Consider the following 18,173-nt stretch of genomic DNA (forward strand, 5'->3'; position numbering starts at 1 on the left):
TTGTCTATGGAGATAGCATGACTTGTGTGCTCGATTTTATATACCTGTCAGCAACGGCTGTGGCTGAAATAGCCAAATCCACTAATTTGTCCACATACTTTTGTATATATGTGACCGACCGCCTCAAATCGGTCTAATGTAGCAACATTTGAAATTGTATTTTTTTACATTGGATAAAAGTAGAGACTCAGAGCTAGAAAATGGTATATCATACACTGCAGTTGAGGAACAATGGGAAAGTTGATAAACTTGTAAACCCACTTCTGAGAAAATGGCCCTTGAATTTTTGGTACACCTACTGGAGAGCTCTTCTTTGTCTACACCCTTTCAGTATCGTTCACACCCTCTTAAGCCTTAGCCCCACCCATCTCTATGGATTCACATGTGAGGCCATGTGGTAAACACACACTATATCAAATAAAATCTATTTTTATTTGTCACATGCAGAGGATACAGAAGATGTAAACAGTACAGTGATAGTACTTGCATAGTAGCAATATCAAAAACAGAAAGTGTCAAGATAAAAATATTTTATAAATATTTTATATTTTAAATGACGCTTACCCAACACACTTGTCTAAATTGATGAGTCATGTGAAGGAAATGCTATAACCACCCCTCACCCACATCTAGCTAAGTGGAAGGGTCACTATTGTCTAGACATGTACACATGTTCATTAAATACAATAGATGGCCTTAATCACCCCCAGATACACCTGCTAATTTGATGGGTCATGTAATAAACCAGCCAAAGTAGAAATTTTTGTTTAGACATGTAGCTAGCTAGCTAAACGATGAACCGGCATAACCCCAACTCATACTACTACCAATACAGACATTGTCATAGCTGTAGTATGAATCTGCAGGTGGTTAAACCTAACAAACTAGGTTCAATGTTAGCTAGTTAACATTAGGCTATAACTAGCAATGCAAATGGTTTTCTGATTCAAATAATATTGTAACACAGATCATACACATGACGTTAACTAGCGATCCAGCAAGCTAATGTTTGCTAGCTAACAAACAGTACACTTTAACTTGCGATGAAAATGACTTTCTGAAAAAATTGGAAACTTATATCTGGAAAATGTAGCTAGACTCTTAACCGTTTACAAGGATGAACGCTTCACGGCAGACTGGAGCCATTTAACTCCATTTTGTTTGTAGCTACATCTTGTTTGGCCAGCTTTGTGTCAAGTCACTCCGGTTCATACTGTCCATGGTGTGTGCAGAAAGTAGCCCATCACTTTTTCCTTCTGATCTGTCGATAGCACCAGCTAAATTTAGGGCATCAATGTTGAGAAAAGTAGCAAAACTTTGGTTGTTCTCAATGGCTAACTTTATATCTTTCAAAAATGGCGTGGTAGAAAGGACTGTCAACACATACTGAACAGCTCACGTTATAGACAGAAGCCTGCTACATGGCAGACCAATCCAAACTTATCTCCCGGGATGTCCAGCCCATGCATTATCTCAGCCAATCATGGCCAGTGGGAAGGTTCTTGTCTATTTCCATGGCTAAACCAACTAGGCTTGTAATTTAACAATTTTATGGATGAAATACACGTTTGTTATTAAGGCATATGAAGTTCACATGTTCCCAAAGGCATTTCTGCAAATAAAACGTGTTTTGATCAAAAATAAATGTTTACGTTCAAATGCTGCTCCTGTGAAGTAGTGACATGCGACATACGCCTAGTTTCTTGAAACGAGTCATTCGCTATCTCTCTCCATAGATTTTTTTTCTCTCTCTCTTACTCTCAGCCTTTCTCTCTCATCTCTCTTTTTCTCCCCCACTTTCTCTCCCTCTCACCATTTCAGTAACCCCTAAAAATAAGGAGTTGTCATTGTCTGTCAAAGGCTTAGCAAGTCAGGCCCAGATAACTTTGGAGTCAGGAAGCATTTGTCCCAACTGAGGATTTTAAATAGTTGGCTATTAATTCACAGCTTGTCTTCTTTGTGCTTTCCTTTGACTTCTTTTAAATTGTCAAACATATGGTGAGGATAACTTTATGTGATTTATGAATACCCTGAAAGTAGGCTTAGGTAAGGGGTTTAGAAGTTACACACCCTGTAAGGTTCTATAATGTTACAGAAATGTATCAGTCATACAGTATTGAAGAGCAGTTTTAAGACATGGTTTTATATGTTGTGTTGGAAGAGAAAAGTCAATTCGGTCTATCTTCTGCACTGTATCAAACATGTTGATCTCAGCATAGATAAATTTAGGCACTGAGGCTTTCCTTCAATGTTCTCCTTCCTATCACCCCTTTTTTATAGCCCAGCTAGCATCTGATAGCTGGCACCTCTCCTGGATAAAGCATGCCTCTGCTCTCCTCTGAGACTGGCGGACTGTTTGATGAGGATAAGATGAGATGATTCCCATTGAGCAGCTGCTCTGTCTTGGCCTTGAGGCTGCATGGCCAACTGTGCCACTATCTATCACTGCCCATGCCTGGCTCTATGTGAGACCGAACCCTCCTTTTGGACAGGGAAGGGTTGGCTACAGTAACACTGAGAGAGAGAAAGAGTGAGAGTGAGAGAGAGAGAGAGAGAGAGAGAGAGAGAGAGAGAGAGAGAGAGAGAGAGAGAGAGAGAGAGAGAGAGAGAGAGAGAGAGAGAGAGAGAGAGAGAGAGAGAGAGAGAGAGAGAGAGAGAGAGAGAGAGAGAGAGAGAGAGAGAGAGAGAGAGAGAGAGAGAGAGAGAGAGGGTTCCATTGTTAGGCCTCTTTATATGAGATGTGGAATGAGAAATAAACTCGTATTTGTTTTCTTTCAAATACGTTGAGCGTTCAATTAAGCCTGTCTGCCAGATGGACGGGGTTTACACATTTGGAATTATTCCATTGGCTCTAATGTGCCAGGCAAGCTCCATCAAGCACTATTTCAAATACTATTTGAACCCAGGTCTGGGGCCTCATTTGTAAACGTTGCGTATGCACAAAATATGCCCCAAAATATGTATGAGACAGTTTTCACGCAAGATTTGACATGAGAATATGCTTATCCTCCCGCACACTGTAGACCACATATGTCAGAGTCAAGGCCCGCGAGGCCACATCCGGCCCGCGAGAAGGTTTTTTACGGCCCCTGGGATGATCTTGATTTATTATTAGAACCGGCCCGCAGACCGCAGCAAGCCGGCAGCCCGCAGATCTTTTACACGCACCAATACTACATTTCCCACAATGCAACGGTGACGCACCGAGCAGTAGGCTGCTTCATTTCAATATTTATTGGCACAGCAGTCGTCAGCATCACAGTAAAATTAACTTTCAGATACCCATCAAAAATGGCAAAACGGAAGGTGGACACTGAGAACCGGGGGTTTCAAACAAGGTGGGAGTCGGAGTATATGTTCACGGAGGTAGCTGGAAAACCTGTGTGTCTTCTGTGTGGAGAAAGTGTGGCGGTACTGAAAGAGTATAATCTGAGACGACATTATGAAACGAAACACGCGGACAAAAACAAGAATATGGACATGGAACAAAGGTTACAAAAGGCAGAGGAATTAAAACGAGGCCTCAAATCTCGACAGGCTCTGTTCAAAAAAGCCAAATCACAAGGCCAGGCTGCTGTCAAGGCCAGTTTTATTTTGGCAGAAGAGATCGCTAAATCAGCCCGGCCATTTACGGAGGGGGATTTCATCAAAAACTGCATGATTAAAGTTTGTGACGAAGTTTGCCCAGAAAAAAGGCAACTCTTTTTAAATGTGAGTCTGAGCAGAAACACCATTGCCGAGAGAGTAGACCAGTTGTCCATCAATCTAAAAGAGCAGCTTGTGAAAAAGGGAAAAGATTTCATTGCATATTCCTTGGCTGTGGATGAGAGCACCGACATTTCTGACATTGCCCAGTTGTCAATTTTCATCCGCGGAGTGGACTCCAGCCTAAGCGTGACAGAGGAGTTTTTGGCTTTACGTCCTATGCATGGCACAACTACGGGGCATGATTTGTATGAAGAGGTGTCAAGATGTGTAAATGAGATGGAGCTGCCTTGGGAAAAACTCGTGGGTTTGACAACCGACGGAGCACCTGCGATGTGTGGACACAGGAGCGGACTGGTGGCGAAGATACGGGAAAAGATGCAAGAGGAAAACGCGACAGGTGAGCTGACAGCTTATCATTGTATCATACACCAGGAAGCGTTGTGCGGTAAAGCCTTGAAAATGGAGCATGTAATGAGCATCATCACGCGCACAGTTAACTTTATCAGAGCCAAAGGTTTGAATCACCGCCAGTTCAAGGCATTTCTGACGGAGTTAGAAACGGAGCATGGTGATTTGCCTTATCACACAGAGGTGCGATGGCTAAGCCAGGGAAAGGTGCTTCAAAGATGTTTCGAGCTTCGTGAGGAGATTTGTCTGTTCTTGGACAGCAAAGGGAAAGACACAACACAACTCCGAGACGAAATGTTTCTGTGTGAAATGGCTTTTCTGTGTGACATTACGAGTCATCTGAATGCAATGAACTTGCAGCTGCAGGGTCGGGATCATGTCATCTCTGATATGTACAGTACAGTGAAGGCATTTAAAACCAAACTGACTCTGTGGGAGACGCAGATGCGGAAAGAAAATTTGAGCCACTTTCCCAGCTGCCAGACCATGAAAGAGAAGCTCTCTACCAGTGCGTTCCCGAGCGCACAGTTGGCTGATAAAATAGGTATGCTTGCCGCTGACTTTCGACGCCGATTTGCTGACTTTGAAGCACAAAAAAGCAGGTTGGAACTGCTCGGTAACCCATTTGCTGTTGACGTGGAAAGCTCACCACCAAACCTCCAAATGGAGTTGATTGACCTCCAATGCAATGATGCACTGAGGGCAAAATATGCGGCAGTGGGTGCTGCGGAGTTCGCCCGTTTCCTCCCCGACACAATGCCCCAGCTGCGCATCCAGGCTGCTCAAACGTTGTCTATGTTTGGCAGCACATACCTGTGTGAACAACTGTTTTCTTTGATGAACCTGAACAAAACATCACACAGAAGTCGACTTACTGCTGAACACCTCCACTCAATTCTGAGGATTTCCTCAGCTCAGAGCCTTACCCCGAACATTGATGAACTTGTGGAAAAGATGGGACACCACCAAGTATCACCCTCAACCTCAAACAAGTGAACATTACTGTGCAATCACATATTTAGAGTTTTTACTCAGTTCAAGTTTAAAAGTTAAAGTTTAATATTTGTTTTCACTGCATGTTACTTCTCCTTAAACAAAGTGTTGTTTTTGATTAATAGATTTTTGCACTTTATTTTATTGTATTTCAATCCAATTATATTTTAAAAATATTTCAGTTGAGTGGATGATAGAAAATTGCTATTATTGTTTTTTTCTTTGAAGTAAATTTAGCCCACTTTTGCTAAAATAGAAAATATAGGCTACTGATGGTGCCTTGAATACCGGTTTCTTTCATTTAATGTTCATGTTATGGGGATTTTTATATAAAGGAAATTTGTCTTTTGTGTCTGTTGAAAATTAAAGATTACTGACAGAGCCATAAGAAAATATTGCTTTATTTATCTGATCATATTGGAATATATTTGTTAGGTTTTCAGTAGGTTCAATTAGGTTCACTAGACTATATGCGTCATTTAAAAATTTTTCAATGAACATTCGAACAGTCCGGCCCTCGGCTTGTAGCTAAATTTTTTATTTGGCCCTCCGTCCATTTGACTTTGACACCCCTGCTGTAGACCATGGGTACGCACAGTTTCTAGTGGTTGAAGTATTGCATTGCAAGAAGGCAAAAGAAGCCTAGTAGTAGCCTTGTGCAAATGGGGAATATATGATGACATTCTTATTTATAACAAAAACAGGTAGTTGTAACGAAACTCTAGCTCTTCCTCCTCGGACGAGGAGAGGAGAGAGGGATCGGAAGACCAATGTGCAGCGAGGTATGATGACATAATGATTTAATTTATTAAACAAGACGAACACTGACACGAAAAACACTTGATAATTCTACAAAACAACAAACGACGTAGACAGCACCTGAACATGATGAACTTACATGACAACGAAGAACGCACGAAACAGGAACAGACTACATAAACCGAACAAACGAACAAACAAACCGAAAACAGTCCCGTGTGGACGCAACGTACATAGACACAGACACAGGAGACAACCACCCACAACAAACAATGTGAAACAACCTACCTTAATATGGCTCTCAATCAGAGGAAACGCCAAACCACCTGCCTCTAATTGAGAGCCATACCAGGCAACCCATTAACCCAACATAGATACACATAACATAGAATGCCCACCCCAACTCACGTCCTGACCGACTACACACATACAAAACAACAGAAAACAGGTCAGGAACGTGACAGTAGTTAAATATAATAACAAGATTTAATCATTTGCCGTTAGTAAGAAGAGATCAAAAATCTCTTTATTTTATCTTTGCATTCTAAAATAATTTGAAATAGGTATATAATAACTCCTCACATTTTCTGACTGTGATGGTTTCATAGGGAACTCTTGAAATAGCCTATAGGCCTACAACAAGTTTGGATAGGCTACCATTCATCCCTTCTCTCATTTATTGGACCTACTTATTGAATTCCAACTATCTGTTTACAGGTCCACAAAAAATGTGCTATTGTTTTCATCTTTCAGAAATGGTCAGGGCTGTGTTCCAGACAGCCTTGCTTTCTCTGTATTATATTTGAATGTACTGTAAATGTTCATGTATTAGTTGGCTTGTTTTGCACACAGATTTATGTCATGACTATGTGCGCAGGGACAAGCTGTAGTGAAGTCATGGTAAAAGGGAGGTGAGTGCTCCCAACGAGGAAAATGAGTTTATACAGTCCATATGGGTTTTATTCAGTTGGACTGGGAAGTAGAAGGAGAGCGTTACTGTATGTGGGGGACTGTGAATGGGAGATGTCCCAGAGTCCCACTTCAACTCCAAACATTAGTCATCTTAATGGAAATGGACTGAGCTTAAACACATCTGCCTCTCTCTCATTCACTCTCCTTTTATTCATCTCTCCCTCTCTTTCACTTTCCTTCTGTTACTCTTCCCCTATATGTTATATAATAACAATAAGAGCAATTGGCATGAATATGCCCCACATGACCTATAGGTCTGGCCTGTATGCTGTCTTTGCCACTGTGCAGAGATGTAGGGGAGTTGTGAACTCTGTGTGTGTGTGTGTGTGTGTGTGTGTGTGTGTGTGTGTGTGTGTGTGTGTGTGTGTGTGTGTGTGTGTGTGTGTGTGTGTGTGTGTGTGTGTGTGTGTGTGTGTGTGTGTGTGTGTGTGTGTGTGTGTGTGTGTGTGTGTGTGTGTGTGTGTTAGTCTGTCAGTCTGTCTGTCAGTTTCTGTTTATACACATACAGTACACACATCCCCAAACAACATCTTAATATGTCAATCTGTAATGTGTTATGATGTAGTCGTTTTTTAACCTAACACAACTGATTTCATCACAGTCTTTATTCATAAACAAGTAGCTGTTAAAATCTTAAAATCTTCCATGTGATAATACATAATTTAGGCATGTATGGCCTCATTCTGTCTGTAGTGGATGCATCCACTGTAAAATGCACAGAGAAGTAAGTGATTATAGATTTTTAATGGCAGCCTGGGATCTTGGCAGAGCAAAGGCTAGTCCACTGGGAAATTCACTAGAGTTCACTTGACCTGACTGATGGAGAACCAATGCAAAGTTGATTAATGGGCATTTAAATGACTGGCTTTTGCTTGCTCTCACTCAAGCGGAGTAGTTAGGTCCTTTTTTTTGACTGAAGGCAAACCACAATGTCTGTCTGCAGTCACTCTGTGTGCCAGCCAATCTGCCATGTTATTTTTTATAGCTTTGATATTTAATCTTTTACTGGAACTATTTGTCGTTTTATTGTGATTTTATTTTATTATGAAAAGAAAGTGTCCAGCGTTTTTGCTATATAATATATATATATATATAGAAATGTGTCATTTTTATTTTTGCAAGCTTAGCCATTTATGATTGTGTTATTGTAAAAAGAAAGCACACATAGTTCCGAGTTCCGGGCTCCTTGCTTTATATGGAAGCATAGTTGAGTGCTGATGAAGTAAGTTAGGTCTCTGACTCCTTTCTCTGTGGTCCCGGCCTCAGCAACACTCTCCTTTTCATCCACAGAACCCCACTTTAAGAATGCTAAACCGCGCTGCGCCCCTGAGATTGTCTGAGGCTTGGCAGGCTTGGCAGGCACAGCCAGCCTGTACAAAGAGGTGATAGTCCCTGCAAAGTGCCCATCAATGGAGAAGTGCTTTAAGAGCCCAGAGGGGTGTAGGATTTCCATTCCAAATGAGCTCAGACTATTTGTTTGTGAGTGTGTGTTTGTTTGTAGGTGTGGATGTGAGCCAACGTGCCAGTGTATCTTGAATGTTTTGTGTGTGTGCGAGTGTGGATGTGTGTGTGGATGTGTGTGTTGTTTATAGGGTTATACAGAAGCCTGGTCTATCTCTTCTTGCCCAGGCTGTGCAGTAGTCTGTGCCCTCTGAGGTTGATGGCAGTCAGTCTAGTGTGTCATCAACACAGCGCTCTTTTTGTATCTGTCCACTGACTGGGCTGCTTTGTGCTGGAACGTTCCATGTGCCCCGGACCATTCCTGGTCATCCCTGGTAACAAGAACCCCCTGTGTCTTTGTTTGCTGATAATTTTAAAACAAACAATAAAAGCCTTTCAGATGGCGCCCTGATCACGTGGGGGATGAATCAGTAAAAGCTCTTCGTATTTGAGAGAGAGAGAGAGGTCTGGAAAGCCATCCGGGGCCTGTGGACCCACTGGAATGCTATAAGGCCTTCAATGGCCACAGTAACACAGACACAGTGCCAACCAGCCAGCCATTCAGCCATTAAAACAAATAAATGGATCTATGAATATTGTTGAATGATTGACCCCTGATGATGACAATTGCAATCACTGCATCACAATAGAGCTTCAATCTGAGTGGGAAATTGTTTCTGTTGAATGGTAAGGACATTACAGGCATTAGTCAAAAGCATTACCACTTTACTAGTGGCCTTTCAAAAAGAAAGCAGCAGACTCTGAATGTGTGTTTTGATAATCTTTTTCAGGCATCCAATCAGGATCCAAGAAGTCTGGTATCCCTGCCCCCAGGGAGATTCCCCCCACCATGACCAGGGACCGTGTGTCGCTGAGGGACCAGCTGCGGACCTCCACGACCAAGAAGATGGTCCCCAGCGCCAGCACCTCCAGCCTGGCCACCCTGGCAGCCAAGCACCAGCGTGGCTCCACCACCACAAAGCCCAGGGTGGACGCCGAGGGCTCGGAGAGAGGCTTCCTGGAGTGCCAGGTGAAGGAGCTTCTGGCCGAGGCCAAGGCCAAGGAGTTTGAGATCAGCAAGCTGAGGATAGAGCTGCAGCGCTGCCGGGGGAAAGCCTCATTGTCTTCATCCCCCTCGCCTCACAACACCCCCTCCACCCCACCTGAGGGTGCCCCCGATCAGGGCCAAGGTCTATCCCAGCAGGCCACAGATGCCCAGGCCCTGGTGGGGGAGCTGAGGGAGAAGAATGGGAAGTTCCAGAGGGAGCTGGCAGCTCTGAGGGAGGAGAACCAGGCCCTGAAGGAGAAGCTTCTCTCCCTGGAAACTTCGCCTGCCTCTCCTCTGTCCAACAACACTACCACCACCACCAGCCCCTCCAAGCCCTCCGTCAACGGCCTCCCCTCAGACAACAACACTAGTCCCCCAGCCAAGTCACCCACACCCAGCCCGCTCAAAACCTCAGTCTCCTCCGGCAGTGACATCACCAAGGGCTCGCCCTCTCCGGACTCCTCAGAGTTTGAGAAGATCCCGTCGCAGTCTGACTCAGTGAGCAGCAGTGGTGTAGGGGTGGGGAAGGGTCCGGGTCGCGACCCCTTAGTGGAGAGCCTGACGGAGCAGATCCAGAAGATGGAGGAAAGTCAGCACAGTACGGCAGAGGAGCTCCAGGCAACACTACAGGAGCTGGCCGACCAACAGCAGGTGGTCCAGGAGCTGACGGCTGAGAATGAGCGCCTGGCCGAGGAGAAGGGCCTCCTACAGACGTCGCTGCAGCAGCAAAGGGAGAGGGTAGAGTTGCTGGCCCAGAAGAATGAGGCCCTGGCCGGGAAGCTGCAGGAGGTGGCCCAGGTCCAGAGCGGGGAAGAGTCGCGGGTGGCTGAGCTGGAGCAGCGCTACGCTGACCTGGTGGAGAGCTCTCACTTTGAGAGGGAGAAGCTGGTGGACATCCAGCAGCAGCTGACAGGGAGCCTGAGGACCCTGGAAGAGGAGCACCAGGAAACCCAGGGGCAGGTGAGGTCCCTCAGGCAGGAGAGGGATGACCTCCAAGGCCGGCTGGAGAAGGAGGTGGAGGCCGGGGGTGAGATGACGCATGCGGCTGAGGAACACAGGGCTGCAACGGATGCCCTGAGGGTGGAGAACGGACGACTCAAAGCCCAGGTGGACCTAGAGAGACAGAAGGTTGGGGAGCTGAAGGCCATGCAGAGTGCTGGGGACAGCACAGAGCTGCAGAGGCTGCTGAAGGCGGCCCATTCTGAGAGAGACAGACTGGAGGGGGAGGTAACAGAGCTACGGCAGGAGCTGCTACAGGCCCAGACTGACACTGAACACGCACAGGGACTGCTGTCCAAGGTGGGTGGGACACCAAGCCATATAAAATAGAATAGAGTAGAAACTTTATTACTCACCAAGGTGGGTGGAATACCAATTTGCATCTCATCCTCGAGCAGTCGGGGTTCTGTGGGGTTATTTAAGATACTCTTTAGGTAGGGTTTGAGATGTTTTCGGAAGATGGGCAGGGACTTTCTTGTCCTAGCTTCAGGGGGATGCTGGTTCCACCAATGGGGTGCCAGGACAGAGCTTTGACTGGGCTGAGCGGGAGCTGCCCTCCCGTAGGGTTGGGAGTGCCAAGAGACCAGAGGATGCAGAACGAAGTGCTCGTGTTGGGGAGTAGGGTTTGAGCATAGCCTGAAGGTAAGGAGGGGCAGTTCCTCTTGCTGCTCTGTAGGCAAGTACCATGGTCTTGTAGTGGATACAAGCTTCCTACACAATACCTCATCTGCCATGATGGTTTGAATTAGGATAAATATTGTATTGCTAATGAAGACAGGCTTTGTGGCTATAGTTCAGCACTTTCCCTCACCACTCTCCAACGTATGAACTCATGTTCTATGAAATTGTTTTCATCTGCTTATAGGATCAGAGCTTGAGTGAGCAGTGGTTTTCCCCCACAACACCACACGTCAGCAGCCTGGGCTGTGTGGGTTTAGGGTCCCTTCTGTGGTTGTTGATGTGAACACGGGGTGTGTCCTAGTCAGCTGCCTCTGACTGATGTCATAACTAATTGACTCTACACTGGGGTGGTCCAGTCAGGGCAGACCTGGGTTCATACAGTATTTGTTTTCTTTCAAATACTTTTGCCCCGTTTCATTGAGCCTGCCTGTTGCAATGGAACCAATGGAATAGTCCCACATGTTGAAACGCTGACCATCTGGCACACGTTGAATCAAACATCAAAACTATTTGAAAGAAAAGAATCCTATCTGAACCTTGGCAGGTCAAGTCGAGTGACATATGACTCAGGCTTCTGGCTCCTGAGAAATGGGTGTGAGGGCGAGGCCGGTAAATAATGACTTCAGTCACTAACGTCATGCTCTACATACTGTAAGAAGACGTGCTGTGGAGAATGCATTGTGTCATCAATATCTTTTTTTAATACAATACATCATGCCTGGGGGCTTTCACAGTATGTGTCCCAGTAACCCAGCATGTATTGTAGCCTATGATGGAGCTGTACAGATGTAGGATCTTAATTTCAAAACAAATCAAATTTTATTAATCACATGGTTCGTAAACAACAGGTGTAGACTAACAGTGAAATGCTTACTTAGGGCCCTTCCCAACAATGCAGAGAGAAAGAAAATATAAAAAGTATAGAAAAGTAAAACGTAATAATACAAGTAATAATAAATACACAATGAGTAACAATAACTTGGCTATATCCAAAGGGTACCAGTACCATGTTGATATGCAGGGGTACGAGGACATTGAGGTATATATGTAAATTTCCAGTGCATTCTGAAAGTATTCAGACCCCTTGACTTTTTCCACATTTTGTTACATTACAGCCATATTCTAATATTAGTTCGTTTTTACAGGTTTTTACATATTTTTGCAACTGAAATGTAACATTTACATAAATATTCAGACCCTTTACTCAATACTTTGTTAAAGCACCTTTGGTATCGATCACAGTCTTCTTCTTGGGTATGACGCTATAAGCTTTGCACAAGCTTTGCACACCTGTATTTGTGGAGTTACTCCCATTTTCCTCTGCAGATCCTCTCAAGCTCTGTCAGGTTGTATGGGGAGCGTTTCTGCTCAACTATTTTAAGGTCTCTCCAGAGATGTTTGATCGAGTTCAAGTCCGGGCTCTGGCTGGGCCACTAAAAGACATTCAGAGACTTGTCCCGAAGCCAATCCTGCGTTGTCTTGGCTGTGTGCTTAGGGTCATGAACCTTTGCCCCAGTCTGAGGTCCTGAGCGCTCTGGAGCAGGTTTTTGTTAAGGATCTCTCTGTACTTTGCTCCGTTCATATTTCCCTCGATCCTGACTAGTCTCCTAGTCCCTACCGCTGAAAAACATCCCCACAGCATGATGCTGCCACCACCATGCTTTACCGTAGGGATGTTGTCAGGTTTCCTCCAGACGTGACGCTTGTCATTCAGGCTAAAGAGTTCAAACTTGGTTTCATCAGACCAGATAATCTTGTTTCTCATTGAGAGTCTCATTGCCTTTTTGCAAACTCCAAGCGGGCCGTCATGTGCCTTTTACTGAGTAGTGGCTTCCTTCTGACCACTCTACCATAAATGCCTGATTGGTGGAGTGCTGCAGAGATGGTTGTCCTTCTGGAAGGTTCTCCCATCTCCACAGAGGAACTCTAGAGCTCTGTCAGAGTGACCATTGGGTTCTCCCTGACCAAGGCCCTTCTCCCCCGATTGCTCAGTTTGGCCGTGTGGCCAGCTCTAGGAAGAGTCTTGGTGGTTCCAAATTTCTTCCATTTAAGATTGATGGGGACCACTATGTTCTTGGGGACCTTCAATGCTGCAGACATTTTTTGGTACCCTTCCCCATATCTGGGCGTCGACACAATCCTGTCTCCTTCAAACTCATATCTTGGTTTTTGCTCTGACATGCACAGTCAACAGTGGGTCCTTATATAGACAGGTGTGTGCCTTTCCAAATAATGTGCAATCAATTGAATTTGCCACAGGTGGACTCCAATCAAGTTGTAGGAACATCTCAAGGATGATCAATGGGAACAGGATGCACATGAGCTCAATTTCGAGTCTCACAGCAAAGGGTCTGAATACTTATGTAAATAAGGTATTTTTGTTTACATTTTTTATAAATTAGCAAACATTTCTTAAAACCTGTTTTCGGTGGCGCAGTGGTCTAAGGCACTGCATCGCAGTGCTAGCTGTGCCACCAGAGACTCTGGATTCGAGCCCAGGCTCTGTCGCAGCCGACTGCAACCGGGAGGTCCATGGGGCAACGCACAATTGGCCTAGCGTCGTCCGGGTTAGGGAGGGTTTGGCCGGTAGGGATATCCTTGTCTCATCGCGCACTAGCGACTCCTGTGGCGGGCCGGGCGCAGTGCGCGCTGACCAGGTAGCTAGGTGTACGGTGTTTCCTCCGACACATTGGTGCGCCTGTCTTCCGGGTTGGATGCGCGCTGTGTTAAGAAGCAGTGCGGCTTGGTTGGGTTGTGTTTCGGAGGACGCATGGCTCTCGACCTTTGTCTCTCCCGAGCCCGTACGGGAGTTGTAGCGATGAGACAAGACAGTAACTACTAACAATTGGATACCACAAAATTGGGGAGAAAAAGGGGAGAAAATTAAAAATATTTTTAAAAAACAGTTTTTGCTTTGTCATTATGAGGTATTGTGTGTAGATTGTGGAGGATTAAAAAAAATATATATATATTTAAGTGACAGGTAATAAACAGTAGTAGCAGCGTATGTGAAGAGTCAAAAAAGTTAGTGCAAAAAAGGTCAATGCAGATAGTTAAATAGTTATCCAAATAGCTACCCAGACTAACTATTTAGCAGTCTTATGGCTTGGGGGTAAAAGCTGTTCAGGGTCCTGTTGGTTCCAGACTTGGTGCAACTATTTAGCAGTCTTGTTTAGCAGTCTTATGCCTTCGGGGTAGAAGCTGTTCAGTGTCCTGTTGGTTCCAGACTTGGTGTGTTGGTACTGCTTACCGTGCGGTAGTAGAGAAAACAGTCTATGATTTGGGTGGCTGGTGTCTTTGACCATTTTTAGGGCCTTCCTCTGACACCGCCTGGTATAGAGGTCCTGAATGGCAGGAAGCTCGGCACCAGTGATGTACTGAGCTGTACGCACTACACTCTGTAGCGCATTGTGATTGGATGCCAAGCAGTTGCCATACCAACGCTGTGATGCAGCGCGTCAAGATGCTCTCAATGGTGCAGCTGTAGAACTTTCTGAGGATCTGAGGACCCATGCCAAATCTTTAAATCTCCTGAGGGGGAAGAGGTGTTGTCGTGCCCTCTTCACAACTGTGTTGGTGTGTGGCCCATGATAGATCCTTAGTGATGTGGACATCAAGGAACAGTGGACACCCGCTCCAGTACAGCCCTTTCAATGTGAATGGGGGCGTGCTCGGCCCTCCGTTTCCTGTAGTCCACGATCAGCTCCTTTGTCTTGCTGACGTTGAGAGGGAGGTTGTTGTCCTGGCACCACACTGCCAGGTCTTTGACCTCCTCTCAACAGACACTGGGAGACAAATTCACCTTTCAGCAGGACAATTGCCTAAATCACAAGGCCAAATATACACTGGAGTTGCTTACCAAGACAACCTTGAATGTTCCTGATTGGCCTAGTTACAGTTTTGACTTAATTCAGCTTGAAAATGTATGGAAAGACTTGAAAATGGCTGTCTATTGAATTAAGGGTAGAGGCGGTTTATGTACTCGCCGACATAGTTTCATCAGGGTGCCCTCACTTCGGCCTCTCTTGCGCCGCCTTTTTCTTTTTCGAGTCTCGGGACTAGGGTCTGGTCCAGAGTGAGCATTATGTCCTGCACCTCTGACTCATTAAAGTAGAAATCTTCATCCAAATTGAGGTTAGTGATCACTGTTCTCATGTCAAGAAGCTCTTTTCGGTCATTGGAAATGATGGCGGAAACATTATGTACAAAAAAACACACACACAATGATAGGGTTGGTCAAGAGCCCGATAAACGGCTGCTTTCCATTGCAGTGCCATTTTAGATAATTTGAGGCAGTTTGCTACAGTAGGAATAATCCTGCAGCAACAGGACATGTGGATTATAATCAATTTACATTTTTCTAGGGGTTGATAAAAAATTTCAAGTCTGAAATTGAAAAGTGGAAATTACAAACTTCATAAGCCTTTTTAAGCCTCAAATACACTAGAAGTTAAACATTTCCTGCATTGCAAGTTCTCCTGCAACAGGATGATCAAATGAAGATGCTACATCTGTAGTAGGGAATGCATGGGTGATTGAGGTTACTGTCAATAGTGTATCAGGAAGTGTATTACCTGCAGCAGGAGACAAGGGCTCGAGACACTAAACTGTAAAATCAATGATTCATCATCACCTTTTTACCCAGGAGCCAGTTACACTGTAGTGTAGGCTTTGCTATCAGATTGGCTTTAGAGGAGTTCCTACTAAACTCTTGTGCCAATGAGTCTCTGTGGACACTAGCAGGGCTGACGTCCAACAGTTTTTAACAGCTTTTTATCTTTTATTACGTCAGACTACAATAGAGTATTAGCAGTTACAGACAGAGCGTCATACAGATCTAACGCTGTGGTTACAATAAGGGATGTGTCAATGTCAGTTATGCTAAGTGATAAGCACACATGCCCAGACTTGAGGATGTCTGGTGGTTTAGATGTGTTAATGGTTAAGTAACCCTTAACTATCTAGTGATTAGGCAAAGATTTATGAATTAACTGTCAAATACAATCACAAAACTTCTGAGGACATGGAATGATAAATGAAGCACACACAATAGGCCTAATTCTGTCTAACCTCTACATTCACACCTGCTTTATGTAAAGGCCTTTTGTATTCTCCTTTCATATTTAATATAGAGGAAACAGGTACATGAATGGACATTGAAAAGTGGGTACACTGTCACTACAGACACAGGGCCATCTTATGGTGGCAGCCAACAGGACACCTGTAGAAAGAGGCCTGTTGATGGATGTTTGGACTAACCAATCAGGCCATCTCTTAAATGGCTCTATGTGTGATAACCAATCAGGTCATCTCTTACTATGTCTCGCCATGTGACTAACCAATCAGATCATCTCTTACTATGTCCCAGGCTGAGGCTGAGTGCAAGCAGGTGGCAGAGCGAGCCGTAAGGCTTGAGGAAGCGCTGAGTGGCCATGTCAGTGCCCTGGAGAAGGGGGGGCAGCAGGCCGACGGCCAAATCAAGGACCTGAAGGAGACCATCTTTGAGCTGGAGGACCAGGTGGAGCAGCAGAGAGCCGTCCACCTCCACACCAACCAGACCATCCTGGACCTAGAGCGTACGTTCCCTAGTTAGTGTATATATCACCAGTCTACTACTACTCTACCACCTCCATTCTGGACCTGGAGAGTACAACTGTCATCAACTGTCCTCAACCTAACCTCAGGGGTTTTTACTTGTTACAGAAGCACAGCACTCCTAAACACATAGGGCCGGTTTCCCTGACCCAGATTAAGCCAACACCTGGACTAAATAGCATGTGCTCAAAATATTTTTTTTGTCCGGGAATGGGCTTATTCAGAGTACATCACCAGTGTGGCTCTGTTTGAGGGGAGCAGGAAGGTCTCTCAGCTGGGGCTGACAAATTGGAGCTGCTGTCTGAAGCACCAGATCTACTGCTTAGCTCCACTACATTGACAGATACAGATGTCTGAGTATTGGCCTGGCAGGGCTTTCCACTGATTCACTGTGACCTTGCAGGCTGGCTGGCTGGCTTTTGGCTAGCTGGTTAGGTCTATTAGAGGCTTTCTCCCACTGAGCCCTAAATGCTGAGATAACATGCAGATTGTCTCCCTACCAGGATCCTCAGCACAGCAGACAGACAGACAGACAGACAGACAGACAGACAGACAGACAGACAGACAGACAGACAGATGCAGGCAGTTTATTACGAGCACATCTGTCTCTGTCCTACAGACCTGTTTGTGCAGTTTAGTAAAAAACTATTTTAGAACTAAATATTTGTAGCGGTCAGTATGCATTGTTTGAGTTATTTTATTTGGTTAAATCAAATTTTAATTTCATGTTTGGTTAAATCAAATTTTAATTTGATGCTAATGTGAGTGTCGCGAAATGCTTTTGCTTTTAGTTCCAACAGTGCAGTAATATCTAACAAGTAATCTAACAATTCCCCAACAACTACATAATACATACATATCTAAAGGGGTGAATGAGAATATGTACATTTGAAGTCAGAAGTTTACATACACCTTAGCCAAATACATTTAAAAACAGTTTTTCACAATTCCTGACATTTAATCAGATTAAAAATTCCCTGTCTTGGGTCAGTTAGGATCACCACTTTATTTTAAGGATGTGAAATGTCAGAATAATAGTAGAGAGAATGATTTATTTCAGTTTTTATTTCTTTCATCACATTCCCAGTCGGTCAGAAGTTTACATACACTCAATTAGTATATGGTAGCATTGCCTTTACATTTTTTAACTTGGGTCAGACGTTTTGGGTAGCCTTCCACAAGCTTCCCACAATAAGTTGGGTGAATCTTGGCCCATTCCTCCTGACAGAGCTGCTGTAACTGAGTCAGGTTTGTAGGCCTCCTTGCTCGCACACGCTTTTTAAGTTCTGCCCACACATTTTCTATATCATCGAGGTCAGGGCTTTGTGGTGGTCACTCCAATACCTTGACAATATGTGTCCTTAAGCCATTTTGCCACAACTTTGGAAGTATGTTTGGGGTCATTGTCCATTTGGAAGACCCATTTGCGACCAAGCTTTAACTTCCTGACTGATGTCTTGAGATGTTGCTTCAATATATCCACATTATTTCCCTGCCTCATGATGCCATCTATTTTGTGAAGTGCACCAGTCCCTCTTGCAGCAAGCACCCCCACAACAAAGCACCGCGC

The 18,173-nt window shown here is 44.7% G+C and overlaps 1 protein-coding gene across 3 annotated transcripts in view; it reads left to right on the top strand.

Annotated features, from left to right (window-relative positions):
- Nucleotides 1–18,173, top strand: part of LOC129817786 (cytospin-B-like) — a 195,097-nt gene that overhangs the window by 109,185 nt on the left and 67,739 nt on the right. For all 3 annotated transcript variants that reach the window (XM_055873348.1, XM_055873355.1, XM_055873364.1), the window contains 2 exons: nt 9,072–10,627; nt 16,377–16,584. In XM_055873348.1, coding sequence (XP_055729323.1) covers nt 9,072–10,627; nt 16,377–16,584 — 1,764 coding nt within the window. The remainder of the gene's footprint in view (nt 1–9,071; nt 10,628–16,376; nt 16,585–18,173) is intronic.

The sequence above is a fragment of the Salvelinus fontinalis genome, chromosome 2 (assembly GCF_029448725.1).
Source record: "Salvelinus fontinalis isolate EN_2023a chromosome 2, ASM2944872v1, whole genome shotgun sequence".
Lineage (NCBI taxonomy): Eukaryota > Metazoa > Chordata > Actinopteri > Salmoniformes > Salmonidae > Salvelinus > Salvelinus fontinalis.